Source organism: Hetaerina americana, unplaced genomic scaffold (assembly GCF_022747635.1).
Source record: "Hetaerina americana unplaced genomic scaffold, ioHetAmer1.1.p SCAF_3, whole genome shotgun sequence".
NCBI lineage: Eukaryota > Metazoa > Arthropoda > Insecta > Odonata > Calopterygidae > Hetaerina > Hetaerina americana.
The window spans coordinates 91,858,308-91,880,051 of NW_027286874.1; the positions used below are offsets into that span (position 1 = coordinate 91,858,308).

At 35.3% G+C, this 21,744-nt stretch overlaps 1 protein-coding gene across 1 annotated transcript; it reads right to left on the reverse strand.

The window, feature by feature from the left end:
- Nucleotides 1–1,364: 1,364 nt before the first annotated feature.
- Nucleotides 1,365–12,663, reverse strand: Rab11 (RAS oncogene family member Rab11). Its single transcript, XM_071588690.1, has 7 exons — nt 12,598–12,663; nt 12,387–12,494; nt 11,876–11,997; nt 11,679–11,752; nt 11,306–11,580; nt 7,824–8,014; nt 1,365–3,020 (listed from the first exon to the last, which is right to left on the reverse strand). The coding sequence occupies exons 2-6, from the start codon at nt 12,424–12,426 to the stop codon at nt 7,875–7,877; spliced, it is 651 nt and encodes a 216-aa protein (XP_071444791.1). The 5' UTR covers nt 12,427–12,494; nt 12,598–12,663; the 3' UTR covers nt 1,365–3,020; nt 7,824–7,874.
- Nucleotides 12,664–21,744: the final 9,081 nt, after the last annotated feature.

A 21,744-nucleotide genomic window follows, 5' to 3' on the forward strand; every position in this document is an offset into this window, starting at 1 on the left:
AGTCGACAACCCTGGAACATAGGCATTTTTGTCTAGTTGATCTGGTTTCATAAAATAAATAATAAACAAAAAATCCCTATAACATATTGTGCCAATATGTGAGGAAAGTTTTTATATTTAAATAAGGGAGAACCAAGTACAATCACAGACATAGTAATCCGATTAAAGAACTTTTTATCCTTCAGTAGAAATGGTATTAAATCAAAATTAAACAAATTATAAACTAAACATGTCATATTAATACAGTTCAAGATCAATTCCTAATTTCCTGTTGAAACGGAAAATATTTTTGCCTGAATATTTTCAAAATAATTTATGTACAATAAATAAAAATTTTGATAAAATAGATGGTGAGAAGTGTCAATGGATAGGGCAGAACTGTAAGATATTTAAATAAATAATAACCAATAAGAAATAATCAACGACAAATTCTATTCCAACCTATAACCTGGGCCCTAATCAGACATGAATGAATGAAATTAGTCAATTACCACAAAATTTAGAAATTGTATATTTTCAATCAGTTATGATGAGAAATGGGGCACGATCATGTATATTATGTAAGGTTCACAGTGTTGTCTGAATTCTGTTGGTCATTTCCTGTAGTCATAGCTGATGGGTATTCTTCCCAGATAATGTATTTAACAATAGCCATCAATTAATATGTCCTGAAACTGAACATATGTATTCAATAACCCTAACATAAGAGTGGTTACCTATCAAGTAACCACACCTGTGTAATTCAGAAATTATTTTTTTACATAGATTAGCCTCCTTTGGACATTGAAGCCAAGCAATTTTTCCACAATATGATTAAATTGAAATTTAAAGATTAGAAAGAGATAAATGAAATAGGAACAACTACAACAATAATCAGAATAGAATTGAAACTAAAAATCATCCAGTACTAGCTGGAACAAAGAAAACAGCAAAAACATGACACAATAGGAATAAAAGTAAATATTTTTCAGGAGTAAGATGGTTTCATTAATGGATATAACACTTCACGTCATTCATCCAATAGGTAATAGCTCGAATATTGCTTCAAAAATCAAGGGCTAACTTGAACATTGAAAATTTTAGAACAATGAGCACACACACAACAAAAGTAAATCAAAGCTAATTTTTAAATATCTCAAGTTTAATATATATAGTTGAAACAATGCCAAAATAGTTCTCACCTTCAACTTATAACATCCATAACTTTAATGACATTGAAGGATTATAAACGCGTTTAATTCTCTATTAGCAGTCCTGTAGATATAACTTAGTACACAATACAGCCCATTGCTTCCACTTAACTAAAAGGGCCTGCATAAATGCTTCCAATTAATATAATAAATCCATCCAGAAAAACCGTGTACTCTAAAGTGTCAAATGAAAATGTTTCCACTTTATTCAAACATGATTTTTATAGCCTAACCACTTGAACTAAATAAAGGCACACGTGCAATCTCTGCACATGAAACATGCTTCGTAACAGCTAAAATTCAAACAAACTTAATGAGACCATGATCAAACATTCACTTATATTCACCTTCAAATAGAAAATAATGATTTCTGGCAACATTACAAAGCCAAAGTAATTATTACAACCACTGTTCTAGCACAGAGTGCTGATGAAACAGTCAATAATCACAATACTCTACTGAAGCCATTAGCCTAATGTAGAAACCCAGCTTGTGGGAAATACCGGCAATGCAATCTTACATAAGGATGATTCAAGCTTGAAAACAAGAAAATTGCAGTCATTTATTGCCATTGCTGAAATAGTTGAGAGAATGCCAAAAATGGGTGCGAGACATTGCCGAATCACACACTGAAGCATTAAAATACAATGTTGGTACAGGATCTCATTACTTCCATTATGTTCAAATTCAATAAATACTGCTGAAATAACAAAACAAAAGAGTATTTCACACGGCAAAGTCACCACATACAAGTGGGTGAAACTGAATGGACAAAGAAGGAATGTTGATAATTAATCAATTAAATCTCATACGCATACAAGTAAATTTCAACAATGCCATTGGGTGTCTTAGCCCTCAACTTATGTCCATTCAAAGAGCCTTCCACACAAGAGCCAATTCGGTAACTATCAACAGAGAGACAATTCAGATTGATACACCATCCACTGACAAAATTCTAGGCCAGAGAAGATTTTCATTTTTGAGTAATGATACCTAACAAAGGAGATATTAACCACACCACTATGTAAAATCAAGCAAGGAACCAACCAATCATATGCAAGCATCAGAATGCTTACTTTAAGACACATTGCACACTTCTGCCGGAATTAGAAATGGACAATTATTACATCAGGTCAAACTTTAAATGAAGATTAATATAATTACATGAGCTGAATAAATCTTATAAAATGCAAAATCATTAATTCAAATTCAAGGTAGAGCACAAATCAAGAGACATATATTATTACACAAAGACAATGAATTACTTTAAGTGAGAAAAAATCTTCATCTGGAGTAGACATAAAATGTCCATAAATATGCTGTAATAAATAAATGAGACCCAAGTTATTTTAAATATATTCTTTCATTTCAAAGCCCTGCAAGGAATGTGTGCCATTTAGCTTTGCGATGCAGAGTTAAATTAACACCCACTACTTGATTTAATTTTTTTCAATTCTCAGAAAGAAAGGCAGTATGACACAATTTCAGGGAATAGAAGTGGCTATTACTTTTTTATATCACCGATGCACTATTGAACATGAAGCTGTTGTTAGACCATTCATCATCACACTCTCTCTCTCTCTCTCTCTCGTTCTCTCTTTCTCATATTTTCAACCACTTGTGGCATCACCATAAAAAAAGAAGGAAAAACCATGCACTGCACGGTATTTGCATTTGTTCGTTTGTATGTCGATGAATGCTTTATTGGGGTGACAGCGAGTTTTTAAAACTAGTTCCATCAGCTGGCTCCACACAAAGGCCTTCACATTCATGAATGGCATCTTTCCTCAGGCAGTCGGATACATTTCCGAAATATAATACAATAACATCCTGAAAATAATTAAAGCAAAATGTATAATAACGTTATGCACAAAATTCAACACCACCATTATGAACCCACTTATAATCATAGGAAAGTTGATTTTTAATAAAAACAAAACACATGACAGACAAATGAAATAAGCGCAGAATGGGTTATCCTCCAGCCCTTCATATATAAATACCTATAAGTATAGCATACCAATTATTGCCCTGAACCTAAAACACTGTGCCCAAACAAAGCCATAATTCATCAAACTACTACCTGAGGATACCTTGGTATATTCAAAAAAGGCATATAAATCTAATTATGATTTTTAATAAGTGAAAGAATAATATTATGTTTCAGTATTATTAAAAAAACACAGTGGTGCCAAATAATGCATGCTAATACTGCAGGTTTACTCTGGTAAACATTGGTCCACTCAGCTGTGAGGCCAAGAGAGATTATTTACAATTAGCAAAAGCAATGTTTTCCTGGACTCACTGTAGGGTGATACAAATGAAAAAATGTCAACCAGATCCAAACCACATGAAGAAGATGCTGAATTGGCTTGTTCCCTAAGAAACAAGAACTGAAAAATGTTCCACATGCACCTGCCACAAAATAAGATAAAATTGTTAGTCAATTTCCTCACTTTGCTTCTTAGGGCCAACCATTTTTACATTTGCATAGGCGGTAAACATGGGTTTCCAAGATAATGACATATAAAACTAAATTAATCTACTTCGGATGTTAAGTATTTGGAGAAAGATATTTTGATATAGTTAATTTAACTCTTATTGAGTAAAATTTACAGACCCCAGAATTATGACAATCATTGCCAAGTTTTGACAGAATTTTAACACATTTACGGTATAATTATTTGAAAAATTTTCAAAATACATTATGATAGTTTCATTTTGCAATAAGTGATGAAATAACAGATTTAGGAATGTGTTTCAGAGGTCAAATTAGCTGCCAATCAGGGATAAGGAAATTATTAGGGTTTAATTAGATTAAAATGGAATAAAAAAATTATCTAAGAGTAACCAAAAGCATGACACAGCCATATGTAAAGTACTACATGCATAGCAATTAAATGTTGTCACGGAATTTTTCACTGAGGATATTTTGCTTTGATGATCGTTGATAATTACCAATTATCAATTGATAAAGAAATTATTGAGATACTAAATCAGTTGGTTTACCAATGATGCAACACATATTGTATGATCTATTTCAGGTTTGAGCTGTATTTAATTGTTCTGGTTATCAAGCACATTCCATACAATAATCTTTTAACATTCTAGACCTTGTGATTCTCTTTGCAAATTCTAAAGTAACCAAATGCTAATACAATGAAGATGAAACAAAAAGAGACCTATTTAAATGAAAAAAGTAAGTTTGTATTTTCACACACTTTTTTAGAACAAGACCTGGGTTTTGATGCTGGACGTTATCATCTGATGGTCCTCACAGAAGATAACTTTGTATATATACCTTCAGAGCCAGCATACCTGCTTTGTGTATATATTAAGTTGTCTTCTGTAAGGACCATCAGATGATGATGTCCAACATCAAAACCTAGGTCTTGTTCTAAAAAAAAGTAGGTGGCATTACAGAGTTACTTATTTCATTTTAATATGTTGTGAAAATTTCATACAGTTATGCCCGAGACAACAAACTTCAAAAAGGAACTGTTATCTTCAACAACTCTAGAAAATAGTTTAACCCATGGCTTGGTGGAAAACTACTCGGCCAATAATCTGTAATTAAAAACTATGTAATAAGAAATAATGAAAAGGCAGGTAAGTACAGTTGCCTGTAACTCTTTTCTAATAGATGTGTTTACCAAGGATACAGGGCTACTGAGGAGGAGCATTATGATTTCAGATAACGTGTATACAATTTTGGAAAATTTGGCCATTGGAGATTACCAATTAAAGGTAGCAAAACTAAACTAGAAAAAAATCATACTAAAAAACTGAATAATGGTAAAACAAAACTTTGTAACTCCAGATGAAAAATAAGCTTTATTGCGACCTAGGTTTCACTACAATGCAGCATCTTCAGGTATAAAAGCTATATTCACACAGGTATATATATACATATATGGCTGTGAGGGTAGGTTAGTGATTGAGAAAGGGATGGGTAGAACGCTGTGAATGACCGCCAATTGGAAAGTCAGTAGTTAGTTGGGAAGAAGGACACTGAAAAACTGTGCCTGTGACAGCAGAGTTTCAAAATCCAGGCTACAGGTGTGTTCAACTGAAAACCCACAGCAGTTTGTGCAAATATGTGATAAAATTTTTACATTTTAATAAGAGAGAACCAAGTACAATCACAGACATTGTAATCAGATGAAAAAACTTTTTATCTTTAATTAGAAATGGTATTAAATCAAAATTAAAAAAATTATAAACTTAACATGTCACAGTATCAGTTCTGCATGCTAATGACACTAATGTAATATTATCAACACATACTCGTCCCAGCCTTGTGGAAAAATCAATGTCTGTCACACTTACAATTAACAAGTTGTGTACAGATAACTATCTAACTTAAATGTTAATACAACTAAAATGGTGTGCTTTTCACACAATATGAATGTGACAGTCTGCTGGTGTCAATTAATGGCCAATCCATTGAGCAAGCGACGGAATGTTAATTTTTAGGCATTTCTTTTAGTGCAAATATTTCTTGGCATGCACATGCAAGAGCCCTTCAGCATAAGCTCAGTTCCACTAGCTATTTATTTCGACACCCGCATGAGACTAAAAACAAAGCAGTACAACTTCATTTATACCATTGGGAAATGCATTCAAATATAACCTAAAGTAAAATATTTGGGACTCAGCTGCCCTTTCTCTAACCATCTTTTTAAAATGCAAAAGAAAGCCATCAGAATAATTACTGGAAAACCTCAACTGCACCATTAAGGCCTATATTCCAGGAATTAAATTTGCTACCAGTCCTGTGCATTTATATTATTTCTTGAATATTTACATAAAAGTCAAAATCGGCAACTAATCCCTTAAATCTGACTAGAACCATCTCTACACCAGAGGAAGGCACAACATCCATTACGGCAATATTAGAGCTGAAACATTAAAATTAGGGCCCAAGGAAATGGATATTAGATTATATAGCACATTACTCTGAAGTATAAAGGATACTAGGGGAACTACTGCAGTCAAACATAAATTAAAAACATAACTACAATGTAACATGTTCTACTCGGTTGACAAATATCTCAACAATTTTCCTGACCTTTGTAGCCATGGATGAAAATGTATAACTATCATAAACAAGAACGTACATATGTGCATTTTAAGCTACTATGCTAATAACAACACTCATCAAACATATATTAATAGATTCCTCTTGAACATTGAAATTTTTGTCTAATTTTTTTAATGGTTAAACAGATTGTTTAAGTTCCTTATCATAAGAAAAACAAGATTGACAGCACAATGTATGACAGTTATTACTGTCACAATACCATTAGATATTAAGATTTACATGTGAAAATATCAAACCTGTCTATGGTAGCTTAAGGACCAACATCAATGAGCACCAAACTGTTTAACAAGCTGCCAAGCTATTTAAAAAATTTGACAAGAAATTCACCATTCAAGAAGAATTTATTTGGTTGATGAGTGTTATCATAGTGTAAATGAATATTTATGTAAAAAAATTTGACAGGAAATTCACCATTCAAGAAGAATTTATTGGGTTGATGTGTGTTATCATAGCCTAAATGAATATTTATGTAAAACTTTAGTGTATATCAGTATCCTGTCCTAATTGTATTTATATTTCTACTCGGGAATTCTGTGATCTATATCCCACTGACAAGTCTTTTACCCCTATCATGCATACTCACTACTGTCCACTGTGTCTGCTGGACAAATAAATATATTATTATTACTATCATCCTAATCCCATTGACGTGTTTTATACACCTGTCGTGTATACTCACTACTGTCCACTGTGTCTGCTGGACAAATAAATATATTATTATTACTATCATCCTAATCCCATTGACGTGTTTTATACACCTGTCGTGTATACTCAGTACTGTCCACTGTATCTGCTGGACAAATAAATATATTATTATTTCTATCACACACTACATAGCAGTGAGAAAGGACCACACATCACTATCTATTTAAACTGAAATGGAAAAAGTCGTAAGCCAGAATGGTGTTCATGGCCTCATACTTAACAAATTCATGACACATGAAGTGAATAACGTGAGGTAAAAAATTGTAAAACACACATATGACCTCCTGTATAGGCACTAATTTAGATGGAAACCATTCTCAGATCAACACTTTCAATTACCACATTGTAGCTGTGTCATAGGTAAGATTAGATTGAAAACTATGTTCTTCCCAGTTAATTCATTCATTGGATTTTAGGCTTCATCAAACTATTACCAAATGTGCACTATCCCAAAAATACTGTTTCAATGAGTTTTTTGTTTTCTTTCACCGCACAAAATTCAATCAGGATTTGTCAATTGTACATAGAACCTAGTCATTAGATGCAATAAGGCCGGATCAAAAAAACTAAATATTTTTCTAGCTATCTCAAAAATTAGTCATTACCAGGGTTTCCTGATCTGTGTTACACATTCTTCACTTTTTCAAAAACATTTAATCATTAACTCGATATCTTATGAAAATGGTTAAATAGGACTTCTTACAACATAGAGGTTTCCCTAAGAATAGTCAATTAGTGACAACACTTAATTAATGACCAAATAACTAAAATTACTTAAAATGAAATAATTCAGCATTTACTTAATTCCGTTAAAAAAATTATACCTGAATGCGCAGGTTTGATGTAAGATGACGTACTGCCCAATATGATAGGAGTCACTGGCAACACTGCTTGCGCACACTATCAGTACTACTCACAGTTGGCTTCACATCAATAGGCTCCACATTCTGTGGTCTGATAGTATCCCCTTCTGGTGGGTCTCTTATTTGCTTCTGAGAGACAATCCGATAGATTTCTGTGTGAAACATGAAAAAACAGGCATTACTATTTATAAACCTTCAAGTAAATTGATAATAACCATATTTAAATTTTAAACTGAGGATAACTGGGCAATACTGTCGAAAATTGACAACACTGTCGAAATTCAAACCAGTTTTTATTTTGCAATCATGTCAATTCTCTGTTATAATAGTCACTCAATGTTTTTCCCACACATCTTATCAACTCTATCCTTATTACAGGAACAAAATGCATTAAACAAGGAAAATTACAGCATTACAAGAGATTACAAAACACAAATAAAAAATAACCAAGTATTCAATTGTTCCTGGCTCAACCTTGTGGAATTTCATTAACCAAGTATTCCATGGATCAAGTTATATAAAATGAGCATCTAAAAACTCAAATGTGAATCAGTCCTCGGACATCTAATTTATTATCATCAATATACAATAAATCTAGCTCTCAATTAAACCATATGACAATAATGAAGGCCAAAACCTGAACATAATATATTTTAAATACTTAAGTCATTATTGAGTTTCTAAAATGCTCGAGGAACCACCATTCATCAAATAATAATTTTAATGAACAAGGTATACCGAACTGTAAGACATAAATCAGATAAGAGTATTTACAGATTCCAAAAAACACAACAATAAACAAATTTTTAAGAAAATTGAATTTCAATATCATAGTAAATGATAAAATTGGTTACTTTGTCAGTGATTTGCTATCCACAGTTTTCATAGCATTAATATGTCAAGGTTGCGGTCTCAAAATCAAGATCGTTTCTTTCCCTAGGATTTCCATGGCTCTAATCAATGTTAAGCCTCATTGGACTAATATGACTATCCTAAGTAAGGTGTACACCATTTTGCTAGAAATGCTTCTTAATTCTTATTTTCATAGTGCATGCTGAATCTACATAGCAATGTAATTGACATTAATAAATGTCAAGGGTTAAAGTTTAATGCATATAAGTTGCATTATTGGCTAGACTGAGCAAACACTTGAATTGCCATTTAGATTTTTCAGGGCTGTGAATTTCATAAATCTGATTCTAGAAGCCTCACAAAATGCCATGCAAAAAATTACGCCACTAGCCTAAAATCTGTGCCATTGAGTCAAATCAAAGACACACAAAGTAAGTCATATTGTACTAAACATACATTTAAATACAAAATATCATCCGTTAAAATTACCTAATCTTATTCGTATCATTTTATTTATGTCTCTCCATATATATGTTGATATGTACATGAAACTACAAACAGCAGAGGCAGCTGCTTGTTTAGTTTGGACTAAATGAATTTAACTGAAGGAAATGACAAACAAGCATTTTTCACTATAGTTCATTACAACAGGAAATAACAATTTGCAATAATTATAACTATTAAGGGAATTACTTCATTACTCGAATTTTAATGCACAAGCATAACCATACGTAGGTTCACCCCAACTTAACAACACCAAAACAAAACTTACAATGCTGCATTCATTATTACTGCAATTTGTCACATTAAATGAAAGGCTTTAGTTCGATTTTTTGGATATGCAACCATCAGTTGTTTTTGCTCTTTCATCCTGATACTAATAATAACTGTTCTAGTACCTCTGGTGTAGAACTAACAATGGATAAACATTAAATTAACTAGATGACAATTCAACCAAGTCATGCACATCACCACAATATTTTGAGTGTTCAAATAAATTTTTCAATACCCCACTTAAAATAACTGCAAGAGTGGAGAACCAAATTTAATTTTACTTTTCAAAGTTTTCTTTACACAAAAACGTTGTAAGTTTAAGTATGAGACTATGCTAATTAATTTGTTTGCAGAATTATTGACATTTAAGATGTTTACAAAACATCAGACTTGAAGCACACTTTCATTTCAAAGCTATCACTCATCAAACTCTGTAATAAAATCTTATTCACTTTAACAATTGGAGTTATTACTAATGGTTAATTATTACCAACATTTACTTTTTTGGACATTTAACCATCTATAAATGGTAAGTATAATCTTTGGCTGGGAAATCATTGCCTTCAATGAGTGGACAGCAGCTTCAATAACCTGCTATTTGAAGCATATTACCAACAAGCCAAAATGTATATTCTGGTAACTCATAATGAAAACCATAACCTATTCTCCTTATAATTGGTGATAATTTCCCCAAAGAAGTGATAGAATAGATTTGTTCTGGCATACCTGTATAAGAATTCTGTCCATTACTTTGATGTGTGTCTAGCCTATCAGAACTTCCCGCGAGAAAAATGAATGAATCGCAATATTTCCACAATGGATCCGCGTCAATAATTATTTTCGACAACTATGCAAGATTCAATGATCATGCCCAACCTTATAGTAACTCTTAAGTAATTTCTCAAATTTCATAAGTTACAATATTAACAAAACATGGAACACATGATCCTCAAAATATCAAATCCATGTCACATCTACCATTACATTTTCTTCACAACTATTTGAAAGAGGAGAGAAATCGATGAACCTCTGAAAATAGATTGTTACATATTTCAAGATTGTTCATTGCTCACATGATGCAGCATAACTATAGTAATTATCAACCACACTTATACTTTTTAAACATACACAACTAAATACCATTAATATGCTACAACAAATCCCAATTGAATCCTTATTAACAAAAAAAATATTGCCAACATTAATTAGTTACTGATTATGGAGTGCCAGCATAAAACAAAATAAGGCTAATCTTGGGATAAATGTAGACTAAATCTCCATAGCATTCAACATTTTCCTGTAATTTGAGGTTCAATGGGGCATGGGCAAGTCTGATTCAACCAAAATATGCAAAAATCCATTTTATTCAGTTTTTTGGCAAGCATAGCATAACCCAAACCAGGATGGCTAATTGCACCTATGATGAGATCCTATATTTCGAACCAGGGGCTGGTAGATGATAGTACCTAGCTGCCTGTATAATGGGCTCTAAAGATGTGACATCCCTAATTAAATGCATGCTGTAAATCCAGTGGGTACCAGATTTACCTGACAAATAATGTGAGGTACATGTGAAAGACATGCACGCCGTAAAAGTGATTTCATAGGTTGGCGACCTTTATACAAAGAGAGCTTTACTTCACTTTACACGCCGAATCCAGGGTGACAACAACGACAGTTAGTAATTATTGAAAATATTTTATCAAGGCCCTCACAAAAATAAATTACAGATACTAATGTAGACTAAAATGAAAGATTTAATTATAGATGAGTGTACATATCTACACAGCAATTAATAATAAAAGAAACCCTTTTACCTGTAAGTATATTGTGGAAAGCTGCCTCAACATTCGTTGAGTCCAGTGCAGAGGTCTCGATGAAGGACAATCCATTCCTAATGGCAAACGCCTTAGCTTCATCTGTAGGGACGGCACGTAAGTGTCTCAAGTCAGATTTATTTCCAACGAGCATGATAACAATATTCTGATCTGCGTGATCTCTAAGCTCCCTAAGCCATCTCTCAACATTTTCATAAGTCAAATGTTTCGCAATATCATACACTAATAAGGCTCCTACAGCACCCCGGTAGTACCTGGAAAAAGTCAAAATAATAAATTGGTAATCCAATTCCGTTATTAAATTGAGCTACTGCATAATCAATTCCTGTCAACGTCACAAAAAATTGCTTACGCTGATGTTATAGCCCTATATCTCTCTTGGCCAGCAGTATCCCAAATCTGCGCCTTGATTGTTTTCCCATCCACCTGAAAAATTAATTTCTCGGTTAAACCGAAACGCTTATGTAGGTGCTGCAACTACGCGCCGGAGTCCAGCAAAATGGAGACTCGTACATGAATAATAACAGATGCTAACGTTCTCCTACTTACTTGTATACTTCTCGTTGCAAATTCAACCCCAATAGTTGACTTTGATTCCAAATTAAACTCATTTCTAGTGAACCGCGACAGCAAATTACTCTTGCCAACACCCGAGTCGCCGATTAACACCACTGCACAATGACAAAACACATTATTACGGTTACAATTCCCAAAACAGTAGCTGTTAGTATAAGAAAGTTTTAATAATTACTAATATAGTAGCAGAATATTTTTCAAGTTACAAATTAAAATCAAATTGACAAAACATTAAATTAGGTAAAATTAGTATACAACTGAGATACATTCCTTGTGTCACAGAGATCAGATATACTGCAACGGTAATAATAACTACTGAAATTATGAACAAAACTTTAATTGCCCAACTTAATTGTTATTATCCACTTATATTCATAGACAACCAGTGGCAATGAAGCTATTACGAATCGCTCAAAAGATTCATACACTCAGGAAATCCCCAAGCTATGCAGTATTAATTTAATGACGATATCCTAAAACTCACCTTTAAATAAATAGTCGTATTCGTCATCGCGGGTGCCCATTTCCTTTTGTATACCACGAACTATTCCCTACGTCCGGGCAGGCAAATTGAGAGAAATACGATCTAAACCTACACAACAAACGAAAAACAGTGACACATAAGCTGGAAGGATATGTTTATATTATATATATTTAACAATCGCGAGGCTAATGTAACGGATGCATTGGATTACACTCAATATAGGAAACGTAGCCTTTCCTTTCGGAATTAACCAATATGGCTTCCTCCTATTACGCCCCTCCTTATGCGCATGATCTGACGTCAGTGTACCGTTGTCAGCGTTGTCAGCGTAAGAGGTTAAGCTGGGTCAGCTGGGTTAAGCGGTTACTCAGAATTCTAGGTATTCGATCATTAATTTTGAAGGAATGTGTATTGTATGTAATTACCTTTGAAATATCTATGTTAAGGCAATCGTTTCGGTTTGTATCTAATTCTAAGTGTGATGAGAATGTGGGAAAATCATCGTTTCTGATGGTCATTTCAATGCCGAATTTTCGTCTTATTTTCACTTAAGAGAAGAAAACCTAATTTCGTCCCATTAAGGCCGAATCTCTATCTTGAATAATTTTTGCAACATACAACGGCCCATTCCTTCTGATCTAAGCCTTGAAGATCCTTCCTTGTTATCTTCTTAGACCTTGATGAAATTGATTCGAAGGATTTAAGTATTGCCGCGTTTTCCGTACGTGGCAGTTAACAGCGATGAGTCATTGGGGTAGAAATTTTGTTTAGCAGGTGACGTGCGTTTATGTTTATTTCCGATTTTCAAATAATTGGGATTGGAAATGCATATAATTTTTTCTTGGGGATCTCCTTCTCTGATGGAAGGAATATTTCAGAGCCGTAATTGTTTCCGTGATTCATAAAGGAAAATTTCTCGATTGCGGGTACCAAGTGGTAGTTAATGTAGTGATAATGTCCAGAATCGTTCGAATAATCAGTGAGAAACCGTAACCTGTATGTTTTATGCAACTGTTGTACCTAGCTTCAAAATGCCTTGGCCAAAATTAATTGGATATATGTGAGCAGTAGCGATTGGATCAAGTTATGTCCCAAAATCAAATTATGATATTTTTTGTTTCCCCAGACAAAATCCTTGCACTGACACTAGTACTTATGGTGAGGCACTGCATGCATGAAAAAAGGAAAATCCCATTGAATAATAATAAGGTAAAGCAGCAAAAACTAAATGAGAGGAACACAATATTAAGTATATGATGATGGTCGACTGTAACAATGGTCTAAAAGGACAAAGAGAATGAACCGAATCTTAGTAATGATAATTTTGAATGATTAATCGAAATTCAATTACCACGAATCTGTTTGAACATAATCAAACTCCCGTGGATTTGCCGCATTACAGAACCTACTATTTGTTGAACGATGTTTGCTGCTTTTGTATGATTGGATTTTATAAGCTTATGATATCGATCTAATATCTGCTGTAGCTGCGTTTGCGAAAACTAAACATTTACTGCACCTTCTTTATAGTTGAAGTACTTCTAGGTGTCCTAAACCAATTGGGTTAACGTGAATACAGTTTTGCCAGGGTACTTAGGATTGAACATTAGGAGCAAACTAAAGAATGTGAGTCATCAACATAAAAATTCGCTCTACATCAGAGCATTTCTCTACCATGTCAGTTAACTATTTATGACTTCACTTATATTCAGTGATGATATCCTAATGGCTTACAAACACTTCAGTCCTGTCCCAGACATCTTTGAGAGGGAACAATGGTTGATGTAACATGATCACTTCATCGATCCATAGGAGGTGGTTATGCACCTCTACTGGCCCATGGTTAGCAGCTTAGTGCCATATCTAGTAGTTAGGGTGTTACGTGAACTCTTTTAGCTAGACTCTTGGGAAATCTGATAAAAAGCATGGTCTTTTTGAAATTTAAAGCACTCCAAAGTTATCTGAAGGGAAAATAATTGTCAGTGCCCAAATTGCAGCTAGTACACGAGTGCATGGGAGTCAAACGTTTTAACAAATTATCAGTAACTGCAAGAACTTATCTATGCAGTATACAAAGCAGAAGTTCATAACTGTGTGTTCAAACCCTTTTACTCAACTTGGGAGCATCTTGAATTAAGTATGAATAATCTGGTGTTCCCTCCCATGGACTACAACCTTGATGTGGTGGAAGGGCTTATGCATTCCGATGATGCCTAGAGCTGTGCTGATGGGAGCAATGATGATTGCTCCTGGTAGGGTCACCCATGCCAGTTAGGTCAAAGGTTAGAAGCCAGACGAAAGGTAATCCACACATTTATTCCTCTGTGAGACAGCTGCAAAGGCATCTGACCCTAGTGGGGTGGCCATTGAGTAATGGTGTCACGTTAAAAACACTATTATCTCCTGCAGCGGGAGAGGCATGGCTTCTGCGGTAATCATCTCACGAAACCCTTGCAAAGTAACACCAGCAATAGCAGCACCAAAGATGGCCGAATTAGATAGTACAAGAACTTTGTATGATAGGATAATGTTGAGGACAGGAAAATTAGAGGATATTAAGCAGGAGATGGAAAGAGGAAATATAGATATCTTAGGTTTATGCAAGGTAAGATGGAAGGATAGCAGGGATTACGGAGTGATAGTAGTAGATAGAATAATATACAGTGGCGGGAATGAGAGCCAAAGAGGCATTACCATAATATTGAATATAGAGGTAGGAACAAGTGTCGTAAACATAGAATAGACAACAAGCAACAGATAGAATATTACTAGTAGAGATAAAAGCAGAACTGACAGATTTGGTCGTCGTACAGGTATACATGCTACCAAGCAATCATGAGGAGGAAGAAGTCGATAGGGTGAATGATAATTTAGAGGACATAATCGCATGTGTTCCTGCAGGGAAACATTTGATGGTGATGGGGGATTGGAATGCGATGATTGGCAAAGGAAGAGATGGTGATGAGGTGGGGGACTATGGTTCAAGTACGAGGAAGGGCCTTGGGGAGAAAGCAATTGAGTTCTGCAGGAGACAGGGGTTACTCATCACAAACACTTAGTTTAGACACCACAAAAAGCATAGGTATACATGGAAAATGCTAGGTTGCTCAAGGTATCAGTTAGATTAGTTAGATTATATCATGGTTAGGCACAGATTTATGAACAGCGTGATCAATTTGCAGTTTCCCTTGGGCAAATGTGGACTCTGATTACAGTTCAGTAGTCATGAAGTGTAGCATACAATTCAGAAAGATAAGGTAGGGGAGGCAGGTTAGGAAATGAAATGTAGAAGCATTAACTAGATTGACAAGGAAGGGGTATCAGCAGGCTGTAGAGAAAATCATGGATGACAGTAAATAGCCGAGTACTATTGAAGGAGTATCAGCAGGCTATAGAGAAAATCATGGATGGCAGTTGAGAGCCGAGTACTATTGAAGAAAAATGGCAATGTATCAAGAAAGGGATATCAAAAGCTGAAAAATAAACTATAGGAACAGTTAATAGGCCAAGGACAAGGAAATCATGGATCACGGATGAGATAGTTACAAAGATAGATGAGAGAACAAAATGGTAGAATGTGAAGACAGAGTCAGACGAAGGGAAGTACAAAGAGTTAAATAATAATTGAGATGGGCAACAAATAAAGCAAAAGAAGCATGGTGGAAGACGCAGTGCGAGAATATGGAAAGTTGTCAGAGGAAGGGTGAAATTGGTGCACTATACAGCAAGGTTAAATCACAATTGGGAGGTAAGAAGGGAAGAACTGTGCTAGCAGTTAGAGATCAGTTGGTAAGATAATAGTTGATACAGAAAAGACCCAAGAGAGACAGAAGAAATATATAGAAGAACTGTACGGTAAAGAACTTAGGCCAATAAGGTTAGACATAGATAGAGACATGACAGATAGGAAGATAGCTTAGGCTCTGCCATACTCAACGATGAGATAGAAAGAGCATTAAGAGAGATGAAATATTATTAGGTCATGGGGCTAGACAACATTCCTGCGGAACTACTAAAAGATTTAGGAAAATATAGTGAAAAAAGAGACCATATGGACTGATTTGTAGCATCTATGAGGAAGGATTCTGGCTGGTAGACTTTGTGAGATATGTTGTTTCCTATGCCGAAAAACTTAAGGCTACATCTAGTGAGGACTACAGAACAATAAATTTGATTTCCCATGCAGCTAAAGTTGTTCTCAGGATCATCAACAAAAGGATAGAGAATAGGGCAAATGATTACTTAGGGGATGATCAGTTTGGGTTTAGGAAGGAGAGGGGTATGCGTGATGCCATTGCAGTAATGAGATCACTAATTGAAAGGAAAATAGAATACAATCGGGACTTTGCCTGTTTTGCAGATTTCGAAAAGGCATTTGATACAATGAATTGGGAAAAACTAATGAGTTTATTGCAGAAAATAGGAATAGATTAGAGGGAAGGGAGGCTAATATGCAACCTGTACACGTCTCAGATGGCTAGGGTGAGAATGGGCAATGTTAGGAAGGGAAGTATGATAGGGTTGCCCATTATTACTTGTGCTGTTAAATGTATATGTGGAGGAAATTATTAAAGAGGCCTGGGAAAAAGAGAGAAATAAAAGTCAGGGGGGAATTCGTAAAATCAGTTTTGAAGCTTTCACAAGGAGGAAGGAATTGATGACAGGAACATTGAGTAAGGATGTTAAGAAAGGGCTCATTAAAACTTTGATATGAAGTGTAGTCATGCACATCATGGAAACATGTTTGTATGGTATGGCACGTTATGTATGGCATGGTCATTGAAGCAGGATGATAAGCATAGATTGGAAGCTTTTGAAATATGGGTGTGGGAAGGTTAAGTGGACAGAATGTAAAAAAAATGAGGGGGTGCTGGGTATGGTGGGGGAGGAGAGGGGATTGCTGGGAGAAATCTTAACGAGGTAGAAAAAATGGATGCAAAGCATATTGATTGGCAGTGGGATCTTTCCGACTGTGATAGAGGCGAGAATGTCAGGCAAATGAGGCAGGGGCAGGAATAGAATAAGAATGTTGGGCGGAATGAAGGAATTACATGGAGATTAAGAGGGACTTTGTGGTAAAGTAGGATGCTGGGTTGTGTTTTGTTAGGAGAGGTAAGATATTTTTTGGTAGTTATGTCCATCCAAAGCCTATCTTAACCAGTAGATTTCCCAAATAATAATAATGTTAATAGTATGTGTGCACTTACAACTACTTATGCCATATTTTGGTAGGTGCTGTCATAATGGCATACTTTGGAAGTTACTACTTTTCTCTATATTTTATGGTGGGCAATGGCCATTCTATTCAGCTAGTGAACTGAGGTTAACCTTCTCTTGTACCTTTCAAGCATGAACAAACCTGTACCCCTCTGTGAACATGAAAAGAAATGAAAACAGTGATCTATTCAATTTACTTTTAGAAAATTTATATTACTTATATAAATGGATGTTAGGACAATTAGTTTGATATCCCACGCAGCTAAAGTTGTTCTCAGGATCATAGTAGTAGTTTTGAGGGGAGGCGACCGACAGCTAAGGTCATTTGCGCCATAGGAGATGGACAGGAAAGGATGAAGGGTGGAGAGAAACCCGGCGTCGGCATTAGCCTACTCTTTACGAAAGGCGCCAAGGGGTCCGCAGTTTAACGTCCCATCCGACGGACGGCGTACTCACTCAAAGTGCCCTCCACAAAGCACCTCAAGTAGGGATCGAGATACCTCTGAAAAATATTCAACACCGCCGGGATTTGAACCCGCGCCCTCACGGTGGGAAGCCAGTACGTTAGCCCCCGCACCATCTCGATCCCTTCTCAGGATCATAAACAAAAGGATAGAGAGTAGGGCAAATGATTACTTAGGGGATGATCAGTTTGGGTTTAGGAAGGGGAGAGGTACGCGTGATGCCATTGCAGTAATGAGATTATTAATCGAGAGGAATATAGAACACAACCAGGAGGTATTTGCCTGTTTCGTAGATTTCGAAAAAGCGTTTGATAGAGTGAATTGGGAAAAACTAATGAGTATATTGCAGAAAATAGGAATAGATTGGAGGGAAAGGAGGCTAATCCGCAACCTGTACATGTCTCAGACTGCTCAGGTGCGGGTGGGAAGCGGGGAGTCGGGATGGGCAGTGTTAGGAAGGGGTGTAAGGCAGGGTTGCCCATTATCACCGTTGCTGTTCAACCTGTATGCAGAGGAAATGATCAAAGAGGCATGGGAAGAACTCGAGGTAGGAATGAAAGTGGGCGGGGAATTTGTAAAATCAGTTAGGTTTGCTGATGACCAAGCTTTAGTTTGTCAGTCAGCCAAGGGGCTGCAAGCATTGCTGAGTGAATTGGAAATTCACTGCGACAGGTATGGGATGAGAATCAATATTAATAAAACAAAGGTTATGCGATTTTCTAGAAAGAAAAAGGCCAAGCTTAACATTAAAATAGGAGGGCAAAAACTAGAGCAGGTAGAACAATTTACGTATCTCGGTAGTGTTTTGGACCAACACGGTCAAAGTAGTAGGGACGTAAGGAGAAGAATTGCGCTAGGCAAAGAGGCTTTCACAAGGAGGAGGGAGTTGATGACAGGGACTTTGAGTAAGGATGTTAAGAAAAGACTCGTAAAAACTTTGATATGGAGCGTAGTTATGTACGGTGCGGAAACGTGGTCATTGAAGCATGAGGATAGACGTAGATTGGAGGCTTTTGAAATGTGGGTGTGGAGAAGAATGGAGAAGGTGAAATGGACAGAGAAGAAAACAAATGAGGAAGTACTTGGTATGGTGGGCGAAGAGAGGGGTTTGTTGGGAGCAATCCTATGGAGGCAGGAAAAGTGGATGAAGGGGGTGTTGACCGGCAGTGGGATGTTGAAGACTATGATAGAGGGTAGGATGTTGGGCAAAAGAGGAAAGGGAAGGAACAGGATAGGGATGTTGGACGGGATGAAGAAAGTACTCAGAGATGAAGAGGGACCTGATATAGAGTAGGATGATGGATTTTGTGTTTTGTTAGGAGTAATAAAATATTTGTTTGGTAGTTGTGTCCATCCAAAAACCTTATAACCTTAAAAAAAAAAAAAAATGGAGTTTGAGTGTGAATATCAGCAAAAACAAATTTCAGCACACCCATTCACTGATTGATGAACTTTTTACAAGAAGCAATCACTGATGAGGCTGTTTTGGTGAAACCAGATTGTGGAATAAAGAGATTTTATCGAAAATGGATATGTAGCTATTTAAACCAATAGTAAAAATTTCTACTGAATGACAACTGATTCTGTTGAGTTTATACCTTCATAGATATCCATCCTTCCCATCATCAAAGGTTACCAATCTGAGGATTGGTTTGTAGTAGCTCCGTGAACTATTCTGTTCATTGCCTCACTCTTCATTCCCCCATAGGTCCTTGCACAGACATTTTCAATTAATACTTTCTGTTTTTTATCCTTAGCCTTCCTTTGTTATTCTTCCATGCCTATGTTTCCTTTAGTTATGGTTTTCAATAATCTCTCCTGCCACAAGAAATTTCCCTCGTCATTAGTTGCCTCCATATGCTTCTCTTTTCAACCACTCTTTTAAGTACTTGATTTGTTATTCTGTGTATCCATTTTATTTTCATTTCCATATCTTTTTTACTGCTCCCATTGCATCCCTCATGTGTAGAAATGTAGACTCCAAGTATGTTTTTACAGATTTCTTCTCTATGCCCATACTAATATTATATGCAAAATGCTGTTGTTACTTGTGATATTAAGTCTTCTTTGCCATGCCTACCAAGATTCTTCCGATGTATCTTTCCCTGGTTTTACTTGAATATTATTTTACCTCTCCTTGATTGAAGACCGTGGTATAATTTTTTTATCTTGCTATAATGCTATTTCATCCCAATCTCCTTTGTGGCTGATATCCTTGCAAGGTCCTCTCTATTCTCTGCAAGAATAGGTATGATACCTGCAATCTACAAATCCTTCTTACGCATAATCACATGCCACATCTTATTTTTCATTGATTTTGATTTACAAAAATATCGAGGGCAATTTTAAGCAACCTTTGCATACTCCTTTCTTTCAGTTTCGCCCCTCCTTTTACCACATCTAATCATTGTCACCTGCTTTCTATGTATATTATAAATCTCACGTTGTTGTGGTTCATTCCAATTTTCTTTAGGACAGCTAACATCATATTCCAGTCCACATGGTCAATAGCTATCTCCAGGTCTACAATATAGGTGTGTAGATATTCCTGTATCATCTTTGATGAGTCTGAAGGCAAAAATTCCATATCTTGTTCCTTAACTCCTAAATCCAAATGGCCCTCTCTCTCTCTTCTCCAGTTTTTTGATATATTATTCTTGCAACAACATAGAATTGAATCTAATGGATAAATTCCATGCATTAAGTTGAATGAAACAGATATTTATATCAGAGCACTTAGAGGAGAGTTCTTGTTTACAACCACACAATTCCTTACACATCTAGGAATGAATTCCGTTACATCTTAATTTTCTGGTTGAAATATTTTCCTTACTCAAATGAAAGTTTACTTAATACATTTCTCAACTTTTTTACCATCACAATTCCTTTAGCAAATGCCTAATTTAATACTATTTGATTAGTAAATATTTTCCTTTGACATTTCTTCCTGCTTATCAAAAGAAGCAAGAATGCATGCCATTTAATGGAATGTACATGCTTCCTAACAAGTATAATTTAACTTGAAGAAAGAGTAAAAAAAGGATTGGAAAAATTGGTATAACATCTAGAAATAAAAATAAGAAGAAAAGTAGTGAAATTAGAGAGTGAGCTTGAGGGTAGTTAGATGTACTATGATTAAAAAATTTTTTTTATTAAGAATTCAAATTCCAGTTAGGTTTGGCATGGAATATAGCTTTTGCTAAACAAGAACTTTGAAATTTCCTCAAAACAACAAATAACTTTGTTAAGTCCTCTTTGCATAAATGTATCAGACTTGTCCATCAACATCTCCATAAGCTTAGTTCAAGTTTGAAAATTGGTGCCATTAGCCAGCCAATATGAAAAATCCTGTAAGCCATCAAAAACATTGACAAGGTAATCTATGCATCTCAAAATAGATCAGCATTTGCTTAAAAATGATCAGACATTTATCTGTGAACAGCAAATGGTTATGAATAGCAAAGAAATCAATATTGAGAAATGACCCCATCCCATGATTGTACTAGAAAAGTTGGGGCCAAGTTAAAGTAACAGCAATGTGAAATTTCCATAGATAATAAACTGAGCCTTAGAAAGGCCTCGAATGAAAGGATAATGTCGAATTTCAGTTGAGATGAACTTCCCATGCCATAACAGTTCTTATTCAACATATGAGGGTACTCCCAAAATTGAGGTTT